The sequence below is a fragment of the Periplaneta americana genome, chromosome 8, assembly GCF_040183065.1.
Source record: "Periplaneta americana isolate PAMFEO1 chromosome 8, P.americana_PAMFEO1_priV1, whole genome shotgun sequence".
NCBI lineage: Eukaryota > Metazoa > Arthropoda > Insecta > Blattodea > Blattidae > Periplaneta > Periplaneta americana.
Genome location: NC_091124.1, coordinates 163,652,752 through 163,667,835, shown reverse-complemented (window position 1 = coordinate 163,667,835; position 15,084 = coordinate 163,652,752). Strand labels below are relative to the sequence as shown.

The 15,084-nt window shown below is 35.4% G+C and overlaps 1 protein-coding gene across 28 annotated transcripts in view; it reads left to right on the top strand.

Annotated features, from left to right (window-relative positions):
- cac (calcium voltage-gated channel subunit cacophony) overlaps positions 1-15,084 on the top strand; it is a 1,051,854-nt gene that overhangs the window by 632,754 nt on the left and 404,016 nt on the right. For all 28 annotated transcript variants that reach the window (XM_069834011.1, XM_069834005.1, XM_069834017.1 and 25 more), the window contains 2 exons: positions 4,121-4,248; positions 10,679-10,901. In XM_069834011.1, the coding sequence (XP_069690112.1) occupies positions 4,121-4,248; positions 10,679-10,901 (351 nt within the window). The remainder of the gene's footprint in view (positions 1-4,120; positions 4,249-10,678; positions 10,902-15,084) is intronic.

The following is a 15,084-nucleotide window of genomic DNA, read 5'->3' as shown; positions in this document are numbered from 1 at the left end:
GCGTGGGTTAGACTTATTCTTTTGGCTACAAGAGACTAATAAGGTTACTGTGAACCTTATAAATTAGTGTAAACTCAGAACTTTATATTGTTCAGATACTTCCGGCTTGTTATCAATAGCATAGGCTTCTTCCTCTTAGACTTCTGTGTGGTTTCTGCCAGAGTTAAGGCCACTCCAGGCCGAACTTCATTTAAGATGTGTTCGCATAGCCACTACTTATACTACTACTGCTGCTGCTGCTGCTGCTATCTTTTCCGCAGCCTTATTGACTCAAACTTTGGGGATCTGCATTTTCTACTACAGCATTGATTACTTTGTCACAGCATTGATAAAATCATGGAGTCCATCACTAAAGCCCTCCTCATGTTTACTTTCTCTAAAGATGACAGATTATTAGCAAATAAATTCTGTCATTGTCTGGATATAGCAAGTTACAGGAGAGCTTACCATTCCAATACGTGGCCTTTTCTTTTATTGACCTTCCTTAAATGGAGTTACTGCTGATGCTCGGAGCCATTGCCTGCCACACCAGCAAGTCCCATCATCTGAAACTTTTCCCTTTTAACTCTGTTGTCTGTGCGCCAAATAAACTAATAATTTTAGTAAGATATTCAGAAGCAGTTGCTTTAGTATATGCTGAGGCTTTGGCCTCTTTCTTCCACTGTCTCCACTTCTCTGATCCACAGATTTTTTTTTTACCCTTACATAAGTCGATCAGTAGGGGTTTAAATCCCCTGTGTGTGTGAATGCAAGGTAATCTATGGTGAATCCTCGGCCTCATCTCGCCAAATATCATCTCGCTATCACCAATCTCATCAATGCTAAATAACCTAGTAGTTGATACAGCGTCGTTAAATAACCAACTAAAAAAAAAGTCCCCTGTATGTGACAGAAATTCCTGGTTTCTCCTAAAAGAACCTCCAAAGGTAGAGGAAGAATGGGCATCATAGAGGAGCAGCTCTATGAAAAAACACCAGGAAATTTTGGCAAGGGCCCTTTGGTTTAAAGGATCAGATGACACCATTGAGGAGCCAATACTCGGAGAAAGGGAAGGGGACTCCTTTCAAAGATCCTACATAGAATATTTGTTAGTTCGGGTTTCCATATTTGGTGCAGTGAGTAAGGGGGGGGGGGGGAAGAGAGGTCACCTACCAGTACCCCTCCATGTGGAGGGAAGGCTTAAGTGAATTGGTATACTGAATTGATGGTGTTACAAAAGCATCATTAACTACTATACTTTTTACCACAGTTCTTTTCAGCCCTTGGCACGATATCTTGCACCCTGGAAATTAGTGAACCAAAACCTCATTTGCCAGCAAATCAAGTTTTCCCACATCTGTTATCAATTTTTACGTGTCCTCCACTACTCTGATGTGGGATTGGATTTATGAAATGTACTTCCACCTCTTTCTCTTCTTGCTATGTTTCTCATCTTTCATTTCTCTATTTTCTTTCCTTTCTCATCATCCTCTCCTCTTTTTATTTGTCTATGTCTTCTTTCTCCCCCTTCTCTTTATCACCTCTCTTATTTTTTTGCCTGTATCTTCTTTACCCTTCCTTCCTTATTCTTTCATTTCCCTACTACCACTCTTTTCTGTTCATCTTCTTTCTCTTATTCCTCACCAGGGCCAAGTGCATATGGGCCTGTGAGCAATAAGGGCCCATCAGATTAAGTGAGTCTGATTACCTTTTATTATCACGAATAATTATTCGTAGATACATACGGGTAGTATAAAATTTTGTAAGAATATTTGTTACATAAATTTGACATATTAACTCAACAACAGTAGAATTAATACAAATTACCACTTCATATATAAACATTTGACTTTTATATAATAGAATATTGGTTTCCCGCATTAACATTCACCGACACGACAATTGAGGGCCCCGGCATTTGCCTGAACTATGTTCCTGTCGCTTGTAACGTTCAATTATTTATTGGCTTGTCCTTTATAACTCCCACCACAATATGCTAGTGTACTCTCTCAAACCGAAGTCGCAGGATACGTTTCTTTTTCAGTACATTGTATGTTTCGTGTCGAAACTTTCATCTTTTCATTGTCGTTTGTCTAGTAAATTCTGTTCATTAGTGTTACTGGTTATAGTTTAACTTGCACAATGGACAAGTACAGGCATAAGTCGGGAGCTGAGAAGCACAAGGAGAGACAGAAAAAATTGGAAGATATTAATATGGGTGCTAGACTGCGTGAAAAATATTACGAAAATATTAATAAAGAGATCACTGATGAGCCGAAATATTTAAAATCAATTCATGCCTCTAATTTAGGGCCAACCCCACTGAAACCTATGAATCTTCTAAATAGTCTGAGGGAATTAAAACTTGATAATTTATTTCCAAATATTTGCATAACCATTAGAATATTCTATACAATTCCTGTGACAGTTTCTAATGCTGAAAGATCCTTTAGCAAAATGAAGGAAATAAAAAATGTATTCAGATAAACAATGTGTCAAGAACGACTGAGTAACCTTCGCTCCTTAGTCTGGAGAGCGATCTTGCTAGATCTTTAAATTTTGATGACATAATTGATGATTTTGCATCAATGAAGTCAAGTAGAGTTGTTTGTTGATGTTGGACTGCAAGTTAGAAAATACAGATGTTTAAGAATAATGTTTTATGAATGTAATTTATTGTGCTAATGTGAAGTTTTTCTAAAAGTTTTCAACATAATAAAAGTGTATATTTTTAAGTTCGTATCTGTGTATGGGGTTATCGTTTATTTATTTTGCAAATAATTATTATGGTTAGAATAACTGGTAACTTGTAATATTTACTTTTTTCAACGGGGGTCCAAGTACACTATTGCTTAGGGGCCCGTAAATTCTGTCGGCGGCCCTGTTCCTCACTGTCGCTCCTCTCCATCCTCCTCGTTTATATCTCCTCTCTTCCTCCATTATCACAATATCAGACGACAGTAAGTACAGAATGTCTGAAGTGACAGTGAACATAGTACCGGTATTTGTGCAGTAAGAGTTTTGATTCTTGTATGGTTATTTAACATTGAAAAGTAGTGGTTAGTTAGAAACTTCCATTCTCTAGAAAAGGCAAATCCAGAAGAGGAAATAAATACTGTATGAAGAGAAAAGTACTACTTTTTAAGTTGTCAGAAATATCAACTGTAGTTCACATAATTAATTATAATTAATACTGTGTCCTATAATAAATGAACTGCAGCAGTAAATATGTCACATTACAACTAAATATACAGATAATTAATTAGTCAAATCCTTGTGAAATTTCATGAAAGGAGAACAGAAAACATCACAGATTTCTTTGTTAGATAAAAATTCACAGATTTTTTAATACTGTGTTCTAAGTGTACTGTGTAATAGTATTTCAGTGTCAAGTAGCACTATTTATCTTTCGTAGTATTAGATTTATGTGTGTTGTGTATCTGTGTGTTTTACATGTATGTGATTTGCATCCACTTAGTTATTTCCTTGAGCCCTGTGGTATTCAAACTTTATCTGCCAGAGCCACACAGCGAGTATATCTGATTCCAGAGGACAGCCTGGCGTGGGATACAACAATTACATTAGTTTTTTTTTAATAAACCATGTTCATATTGACTGGACATATGTAAGTTTTGAATGAATTTCTATTTTTACAAAATAAGTGAGATACGAAAGGGTACCGACTGGAGGAAAAAAGAATCGCAGGCCTAAAAGACCTTTGCTCTAATAGGTGCTCTTTCCTCCCTCACATTACCTTTTCATTTATGTTAATATTTTTCTTTCTTTCTTTTAACAAAAATGTAGTTAAATATTAATTTAAATAACTGTATTTATAATTTTTTTTGTACTGTAATGATAGCATCTAATGCTTGCTACGTTTATTTAAAATAAATTTGCATGTATTGAAATTTTATTTAAAAATATATTCTTACATCAATCATTATAGTTGCAGTAGTGCAATCATTTTAATCTTTTCTAATTTGAAACGTTTATAAGTAATATTGTAATTTGGAAAATACTGTTGGGGCTACATGCAGTTAAGGTGTGTATAGTTTGAATACCATAATGTAAATGTCTAAAAGCTGGATCTCACTAGGATTGAAATAATTTATTCAAGAATCTTGTATTGTATGATTTACAGGTTTTGGATCCGTCACACAGTAAAAACACAAGGCTTCTACTGGTTTGTTATCGTGCTTGTTTTCTTCAACACGATGTGCACTGCAGTGGAGCATTATGGTCAGCCATTATGGCTTACCAAATTCTTATGTAAGTATTGTTCTTCTTTAATGTATCTATGGGACTTGCTCTTCAGTCCACCTGTCCTTGTCTATTCTTGATCTCCTCCATCCTTTCATGATTAATAATTTTCCATAGCTTCCTCGGATGTTTTAATATTAGTTCCTGTGAAGAAAAGTGGAAATACAATACGCTACATTTTATCATACTTGCTGCGTGTTTTTATATTAATAACACTGGTCGATATTATAGACAAATATTTTATGTGTACAGTAGCGTGCAAATTAATCCGAACACGACATATTTTTACATTTTCTGTCATTGTTGGCCTCACAGCTGCTCATACCACTTTAATTGACATCTGTAGTACGTGTAATTCCATTGTTGAAGGTCTGTCGTTATTATTTTTTTTATAATATGTGACATTTTGCCTGTCGTTTTGTACTTACAAGCATTTCAGTTGTGTTGAAGACTTAATACTGCAATCCTGTGTACATTCTGTCGTCTTCACAAACGGATACAACTCCATGAAAATGGTCTAAAATTATAACATTAGCAGAGCATTCTTCTATGACACAGAGGCAAATTGCTGCAGAATGTCACATCGGTTTGGCTACTGTTAATTCGATCATAAAACGATACAGGGAGACTGGATCCATCACACCCCAGAAAAAAGGAAACTGTGGCCGGAAAAGAAAGACTTCACCTGCAGATGATTATTTAATTGTCAGGAAAAGTAAATTAAATCCTAGACTAACTGCTTTCGACTTAACCCGCGGGTTAATGGCTACCACTGGGGCGAATATTCACGTCACAACAGTGCGGTGTAGGCTTTTGGAAGCTGGACGAAGGGCTCGTAAGCCTATTAAGAAGCAACTGCTAACCCCTGTTATGTGCAAAAAACGCTTAATGTGGGCAAAATTACATCAACACTGGACAGTGAATGACTGGAAGAATGTACTTTTTTCCGATGAGTCTCATTTCGAGGTCCAAGGCCACCGTGTTTCTTACGTACGGAAAGGATCCAAAAAAGTAACAGCAGCTCATCTCCAACAAGCACCCAAATACCCCCCTAAAGTAATGTTTTGGGGTTGTTTTACACATGAAGGGCCTGGAGCATTAATACCTATCAAGGGAATGATAAATTCTGACAAATATATTCACTTATTGGAAACCAGAATCGTACCCCAGCTGCAAAAATCATTTCCGGATGGCAGAGGTGTGTTCCAACAAGACCTGGCACCATGCCATACGTCTCGAAAAACTGCAGAATTCTTCAACAAGAAGAATATTTAGGTACTCCCCTGGCCAGGCAACTCACCCGACATCAACCCCATTGAGAACTTGTGGTCAATTTGCAAAAGAAGAATGCAAAAAATGGATTGTTCTACAAAGGAGCAGATGATTTCTGCCCTCATTGGTGTATGGTTTCGCGATGAAGAAATGAAGAATATTTGTGGGAAATTAGTGGAATCCATGCCAAATCGTCTCAGAGCTGTTATTAGGAACAAGGGAGGCCACATAGATTACTGAGGTATGTCTTAGATCCTTTTTTTATCCAGTTTGAGTGTTTTTGCATAAGTAATTACGTTCGGATTAATTTGCACGCTACTGTATTTCGTAAGAAACAATTCAAGAAGTATAGATTGAACTTTTTCTATTTCTAAGAAAGTTGAGAAGAGTGTGCTACATGTTGAGGTCATTATAAATAATTATTCTGCTTGATTGATCAAAGTGTACTCTACTGGGAAACATGGGTCAGATAAGCAGAATAGGTGTTTGTAAGGATCCCAACCAGTAGGATACTCTCACCTCTATTATTTTTATCTGAAGACAAAGATAGGACTACTCTTCGAAATGTTATGAATTCCTTATTCCTTAAAAACAGTGCAAAAAGTCCGGTCTATACTTCTTCCTAACAACGCAACATTGCTTTCTCCCTCTTTTAGATCAAGAAAATACCAATATTTAACAATGTGCTTCTTTCACACCAATAGCTAACATTTTCGTTCATTTTGGTTATTATGGCAAACACATTTTGTACTTTTTGGATCAGTTGAGTTCTACTAGCTGAGTGGAAGAATATTGCTTTATTACCCTCATTATGTGGCTGCACAGAGGGCAGCATTTTTCTGACGGTTACCAACCATGAGAAAAACAATTCGTTTCATGTGACCTATTATCTGAAGTCTGACTAGTGTAATATGTAGCTAGTTGGTGATGTATGCAATGGAGGGGGAAAGGATCTGGCCATCCTATCCCATTACCTCCTGGCCTAGTTGCCTCATAAGTGGTGCCTTTTTTGTATCACATGCGAGGTTCAGACCTGTCTTCAGACATTTGGCTAAACAATCACCTATTAAAACTAGAAATATTCATTTTGAAGATCAATTCTGGCTGTGAAACTCTGGAGGACTGAAGCCTAAGATTAAATTAGTTTTGATTTAGTGACATAAAGCAACTCTGGAGTGCAAATGTCATTACATGTAAAAACATGCCAATTAGTTTATTATATTTGTGGATAGTCTAGCATAAAATTGCAACATTGTTTAGTTACAAGGTAAAAATTACAGTGTGTATATATATATATATATATATATATATATATATATTAGTCGTCAAGTAGACAATCAAGTTAGAAGTTTGGCACCTGATAGTATACTATTTTATAACGTGATATGTGAATTTATTTAATGGAAGAACGTGGTAAAGTTGTAAAAACACTAGGAAAAACTGGTGATTGTTTTCAGTACATAAAAATGATTACCGGTAACTAAGTGATGCCACCTTGAAAGAAGACATTATTTGTGAGTCCACAAATTAGAAAACTAGCAATTTTCTATATATTATTTTAATGTACCGAAGTACATATGATATTTCCATGCAGATCATACGATGAAAGAGTAATGGAACGGAGAAAAATTCTCTCCGGCACCGGAATTTGAACCCGGGTTTTCATCTCTACGTGCTGATGCTTTATCGACTAAGCCACACCGGATACCACCCCGGCGTCGGACAGAATTGTCTCAGATTAAGCTCCAACTCTTGGGTTCCCTCTAGTGGCCGCCCTCTGCACTACGTCATAGATGTCTATGAATGTAGGACCGAAGTCCACACATGTGCTGAGGTGCACTCGTTATGAGTGACTAGTTGGCCGGAATCCGACGGAATTTTTCTCCGTTCCATTACTCTTTCATCGTATGATGACGCAGAATATCTCCATGGAAATATCATATGTACTTCGGTACATTAAAATAATATATATGATATGCGTAAATCACTTCGTGATTTAAGACGGCGCTTATTCCAGAGAGAATTTTTCTCCGTTCCATTACTCTTTTATCGTATGATGACGCAGATTATCTGCATGGAAATATCATATGTACTTCGATACATTAAAATAATATATATGATATGCGTAAATCACTTCGTGATTTAAGACGGCGCTTATTCCAGAGAGAATTTTTCTCCGTTCCATTACTCTTTTATCGTATGATGACGCAGATTATCTGCATGGAAATATCATATGTACTTCGATACATTAAAATAATATATATGATATGCGTAAATCACTTCGTGATTTAAGACAGCGCTTATTCCGGAGAGAATTTTTCTCCGTTCCATTACTCTTTTATCGTATGATGACGCAGATTATCTGCATGGAAATATCATATGTACTTCGATACATTAAAATAATATATATGATATGCGTAAATCACTTCGTGATTTAAGACGGTGCTTATTCCGTCGGATCCCAGCCAACTAGTCACTCATAACGAGTGCACCTCAGCACATGTGTGGATTTCGGTCCTACGTTCATAGACATCTATGACGTAGTGCAGAGGGAGGCCACTAGAGGGAACCCAAGAGTTGGAGCTTAATCTGAGGCAATTCTATCCAATGCCGGGGTGGTATCCAGCGTGGCTTAGTCGATAAAGCATCAGCATGCAGAGCTGAAAACCCGGGTTCAAATCCCGGTGCCGGAGAGAATTTTTCTCCGTTCCATTACTCTTTCATAGCAATTTTCTGTTTTTTTCCTGCATCTGTCTGTTTCCTAATTCTCTTTTACAATTTTTTTTAGAAAATCTATAGTAAATAATTGCTCTTCTTTTGGTACAATAATACATTACCTTGTTCAAGCTTTAGGTGGTAAGAAATTACCTGTCCGAATAAATAACTGACTGACTAGCATTAATAATCATTAATCAGACTGAGTAATTAAAGCTACAGTATACAAAAACAGTAACACTGTAATGCATATTCTGTCTGCCTGGACTAAATAAAATGTTCACATTAGACAAGTTCTGCCTTGCACAAGTTTTACTGTGTAAAAGAGTATATTTAGAGCCATGCTAGTTTAGTCCTTAACACTTTATACTAATGAAATCATAGTACCTATCTCTTTAACATAAGAAGGACGAAACTGATTAAACAGTCCTGAAATCTTAATCATTTCTGGAAACTAACTCTCTCATTTCTTTTAGTACTGTTTTCTGTGTAGTATTTATATTACCAAACATTTTATATATCTTCTGATACATAATGAATCGGATTTACTGTTACATGCCATACTGTCTCTTCTTCTAGAATATAAAGCTTACACTTGAGGTTTTCATCATTTCCTTCATATAGTTCCATTCTGAGCATGTTTTCTCACAATGCCTCATTAGTTAGCCAACCACAATCTTTAAATCTTTTCTTTACAGAGTCAATTTCTGCTTAGTGATGACTTATAAGGTTTTACAATTTTACAATCATTCTTTTAGCACACCTAAAGACCTACATACGATATTCATGCATAAACATGCTCTGTTCCACTTACGAGGTGTGTTCTTAAAGTAAGTTCCGTTTTCAATTATAGCCGTCGCATTGCTGCAATCGTTATTTTGTGCATGCGTGTTTTCTTCTTCAGTCCTCAGGCAAGCTGTGCACGCAGTTTCAGAGCTTCAGTCCGTGTGTGTGGTTAGTTGTGATCAGTTGAAATGTTTAAAGTGATCGAGCACCCCGCCAACTGTGAGATGCGGTCTGTTATCTGTTTCTTGAATGCGAGAAACTTCAAACCAGCTGACATTCATCATCAACTTTGTGAGGTGTATGGTGATGATGCCATTAGTGATGCAATGGTCAGGAGATGGGTTAGGAAGTTCAAGGAGGGCCGCATCTCTGTGCATGACAAGCAGCGTACCAGTCGGCCATCTTTGATCAATGACGATTTGTTGCGTGCTGTCGATGAAAAAATTCATGAGGACAGGAGGTTCACAATTTCTTCACTTTCCTTGAATTTTCCACAAATGTCGCGGAGTGTTCTCTACAAAATTGTGACAGATCGATTACGATATCGAAAATTGTGCTCACGATGGGTACCCAAGATGCTCACCAAGGAACACAAAACCAAACGAGCTTCCAGTGCATTGAGCTTTCTCACACGTTACAATGAGCAAGGCAATGAGTTTCTTGACCATATCATGACAGGTGACGAGACTTGGGTGCCTCACATGACACCTGAATCGAAGCAGCAGTCCATGGAATGGAGGCACACTGCATCGCCAAGGAAAAAGAAATTCAAACAAACCATGTCAACACGCAAGATCATGTGCACTGTTTTTTGGGACAGAAAAGGAGTCCTACTCATCGAATTCTTGCCTTGGGGTGAAACCATTAACAGAGAAACCTATTGTCAGACCTTGAAGAAGCTCCATCGTGCAATTCAGAACAAGAGACATGGGATGCTGACCGATGGAGTTGTATTGCTTCATGACAACACTCGGGCACACACAGCTCGTGACACCCAAAATCTCATCTTGAAATTTGGCTGGGAACAAATTGACCATCCCCACTACAGTCCGGATTTGGCTCCGAGTGACTTTCATCTCTTCCTGTACCTCAAGAAGTTCCTTGGTGGTCAGTGTTTTGATGACGACGATGAAGTGAAAACAGCAGTGCGGGAGTGGTTTGCATTGCAGGCGGGCGAATTCTACAATGAGGGGATAGAAAGACTTGTGCCACCACTCGATAAATGCCTCAATAATGGTGGAGATTATGGTGAGAAGTAATTGAAGTGTGGGGAATACAATGCAACAAAAATGGTTTGTAAATGTCTTCCCATTTACTTACTCTACCCTTTTGGAACTTACTTTAAGAACACACCTCGTACTTCTTTACTGTGGAGCAGAAGAGACTATCTAAAATCTAATTGAATGGTTTTAATCAACTGGAATATTTTCAACCACGTCGTTTGCCAAGCAGCTAGTTCTCTCTGTGCTTAAAACAACACTTATTTCCTACACTTGCTTTGGTCTCTTTCCTCCTTCATAGACACCAGTGTGTCGTTATTCTATAATAAACCTTTTAATTTTTATACACAAAATATTCTAATATGAATATTTGATTTAAATATTATTATAACTTATCATTAATATATGAATGATTTATTAATTATTATTTTTCCTTCACTTTGCAGATATAGCGGAGTTTGTATTCCTCGGCCTTTTCATGTTGGAAATGTTCATCAAGATGTATGCATTGGGGCCACGTATCTATTTCGAGTCGTCGTTCAACCGTTTTGACTGCGTTGTGATCTGTGGCTCCATATTTGAAGTGATTTGGACCGAAGTAAAGCAGGCCTCGTTCGGCCTGTCGGTGCTCCGCGCTTTGCGCTTGCTCAGGATATTCAAAGTCACAAAGTAAGTTGTGACTATCCCACTCCTATTCCTTCCCGTTTATTTTATTATTTTGTGGGTGATATCGTGAGTTGTATCTACAGATAAGTGTTGGCTATTTCTGTGATATGTAGCATCATCAGCAGTGATGTTGTGTACATATATCATGTACACACAAAATTACCTTAAGAAATGCTAAAATAGTCAACTGTTATTGTATGGAGTTGATTATTTTACTATTTTTGGTACAATGGCTTATACAAGAGTGACAGAATAATTGTACATCATTACAAAAATATTTCAATATCTGAAGTCTTGTTGGTGATATGTTGTTGTTGTTTTCTAATGCCAGGCGTTTGACAATAAAGTCATTTGACATCTTGCACTCCAATATTTTTCAAAGATATTATCATGACCAGCCACTGAAGCACAGATTTTGAGGTGCTCCGAATCCATTTCTTGGTTTGAGTTGCACAATGGGTAGTTAGGGGACTGATATATTCCAATTCTATGCAGGTGTTTGGCCAAACAATCATGGCCTGTTGCCAATCTAAATGCAGCTACAGACGATTTTCGTGGTAAATCGGGAATTAACTGTGGATTTTGATGCAGAGAGTTCCATTTTTTCCCTTGGGATCGAGTTATCAAATTTTGTTTGTTGAAGTCTAAGTATGTAGATTTAATAAATCTCTTCACAGAGTAATACGTAGATTTAGTAACAGGTCTGTAAGTAGCAGTCCTCCCCTTCTTTGCTAAAGCATCCACATTCTCGTTTCCCAGGATTCCACAATGGTGATATAATTTATATATTAATTTATAATTTATATATTAACTCAAGAATAATAATGCAATGATGAATTTATTTGGAAAGATAATACACATATGAGAATAAATATTGTTATCTAATGTTGTTTCCACCAGATAAGGAAGTATACTTCTTTGACTCATTTACTTCACGGAAATATCTCTTTGTTCATTATTATAAAGGTGCATGTAGACAAAATTTCATAACCAGGATCACCATTACTCTGTTCTTATCTCGTGAACATGTCAATTCAAAATTTCATTTTTCCACACCTTCTACATATGTGCAATGACTTGATTGTCAAACATTTTACTCTGGGAACCAACTAACTTTATTCTCACGATATATTTTATTGCATTCTGTAATGGTACATAGTCATTCTTGTATAGGTAACATACTTTTTAACAAACTATGAAAGTGCTGTCAATGAAGAGCATCTGTGAAACAACATGTCATCTGAAGAATGAAGATAGAAGGTTTGAAAAGTCACAGCAGGATAAACAACGATGAAAACATGGGAGTAAATGTGATGTGAAAAGTGGCTGAAGCTTTGTGTCTTCAACTGTGAAATCAGCATATGCAGAGATAACGTTTAACTGGAGAAATTTCCTTCAGAGAAAATATGATAGATGTAAAAGTAAACAGTTAGGTGAAAATGAGTGTATATGTAGTTGCAATGAATAACACGCCTTTCTTTCAAAAACGGCAAACCATTTGGTTAATGTTAATAAAGCTTCAGAGAAAAGACAATTCTGTATATTGAGATTAATCTTACATTTAATTAATCACTTAGTTCAACGTTTATAGAATTTTATAAATACCCAAAATGGCCATGTTCAACATTAGCATGTTCAACATCATGAAAGTCTTAATTACAATTAATCACTTCTAAAATATTGCTATTTTGAGAACAAATTTAATTAGGCTCCAGTGTGACACTGTAACTCATATACACTCTTTATTTGAAAGATAACTGCAGAAAATAGCTTGAATAGTGAATATTCTTTGCTAGAAACTAGTCCGTGAATAGTCTTATTGGTTCAGAGTTTTATTTATGAATAGGACAAGAATGTTTATGCTAAATATTACCAAATATTACATAATATTTTCAAAATATATCCTTTAGTCTTCAACAAAACATTTGAAAAAATGAAAATAATCTAGTGCTGTTTGTAAAAAAATGACTGATTGCTTTTCAGATATAAAGATATAACCTAAAAATGTCCTTTGCTTCGTTTATAGCATTTTATTTTAGTTTTGATAGTTGGTACGATTCAACTTAAATAAATATTCATTACATAAAATTTAAAATAAAATGAACTTCATTTATTGACTATATAAGTGTTTCCAAAAAATAAATCGTACTAAATAGAACTGTCGTGACATCTTAAGCTCTTACTGTGAACTGAGGTGAAGTGTAAATACAATGAAATCATGTCACTTGCTCTGGAAGGAAAAATCCAACTCAGTATGTTACTGTATTCTCCCTTAATTACGCCACCCTGTCAAAACAGCTACCTGAAGTTCTTTTTGCAACAGTCTTACTGCAGATGACTTTGAAATCGAGATGATAGTTGCTTAGTCATCCCCATAACGTAAGCTGAAAGGTGTTTTTTTTTTTTTTTTGCGAGATTAAAAAAACCAATATTTGCTCTACTCGGCATAAAAATTTTCTCAACTTATGTATATTAAAAAAAAAAAGGGGGAATAAAATATGACAACATATGCATTTAAATGTTCGAAATATGAGTAAATAGTAAAAAAGGCTAAAATATGCAAATATATGTACAATTAGATCATATAATTTTAATTAGAATAAACTCAACCTTGTTCTAATTATATATAATTTATTTCAAGAAATAGTCTGCCCAGGCATCCTGGGTTGCCAAAAACACAGAATAACACACATATAAGAATAGTAATGATTACAGTAAGATAGATGAGCCAAATTTAAATGTGAACTAGGAGCTTAAGTTTAAGAAATAATAAATTTGTACATATATTTGTAACAATCACACACTAACGAATAGAAAAGGGGGGGGGGGGGTATTATGATATTCCGTATAAATGATTTTTCAGAATTGCCACAGACCCTTTAATGGTTGAAGTAATTATTTTTGGAATGATGTCATGGATTCCAAATGTTTTGATAGTGTTTACAGTTTATCGTGGGATGATGGTAAGAGTGAAATAAGAAATATGAGTCATAAATATTCTTGCCCTTTTTGTAAATATTGTACCATCTCAGTAATTAAATTTTAACAGCTCTTCTTAATAAACCTTCCGATGTGCACTTACAGCCAATGCAAACCATTTAATACTGGATTAAGACAAGTAATTTCAAAGTATTTTTCATTACATTATATATCTAGCTGAAATGAAGTTCTCTAGTATATATATAAATAACAAAGACTAAAAATAGTGAAGATATGTGATATATGTAAGTTTCACCAGACTCAAATCTTACTAAAATCGTCAAGTCTAATGTGGAATCACTCTGTGGTAAATTTACTGCAGAACTAAATTTAACCACACAAAATAATACGAGAATGTTTCCTATTTAACTTAAGATAACACTAGTACCATAATAAGAATCTTAATAAAGTTTTATGAAACTGAAAGTTTATTTTCACTGAAAGAATAATTCCCTTTATGAGAATGCTGATATTGACATTGTATTTCATACTCTATAATAATAATAATAATAATAATAATAATAATAATAATAATAATAATAATAATAATAATAATGATGATGATGATGATGATGATGATGATGATGATGATGATAAATTCAGTCACATTAGGTCAGTTGGTTCGTTTAAGAGAACCAATGAATGTTCTATTTGTAGTGCGATAGAAGTGTTTTGGCCTAATAGTCTACCTTAAAACCTTTTGGACAGACTTTGCAATGATATTTTCTCCATTTTAAATATGACAATTATTCAGCTGTTACTCGGTCTTTATTGTCTTTTTAGTTGAAATAGGTCGTACCATGGGAAGGCGAGGTAAAGAGTTAGAAAATAGAAAATACTGTATGAAGTGCTTCACTGCACATCACACTAACTTCGTCATAAAATATATGTATTTCTAAATATAAACAATTACATTTTAACTTGTGTACACATTGCATTCTGGTACTCATACAAAGGTGGAAACCAGGGGTGTATTCGTGGAAACAAAGGGAATATATGCACCTCTTAAAAAAAATTCGAAATTTAAAACAAGCACGAGAAGAATTTTGCTTTTTTTCTTTTCTCCTAATAAGCTCCAATCTGCACACCGGACAATTGAAGTGCATGATTTTACATAATAATAATGCTTTCCTTTCTAAGAACAAGTCTCTCTTAAAATAAAAAGAAAGGAAACCTTAAAAACTTAGTCTTGCTGTCCTTTCATAAG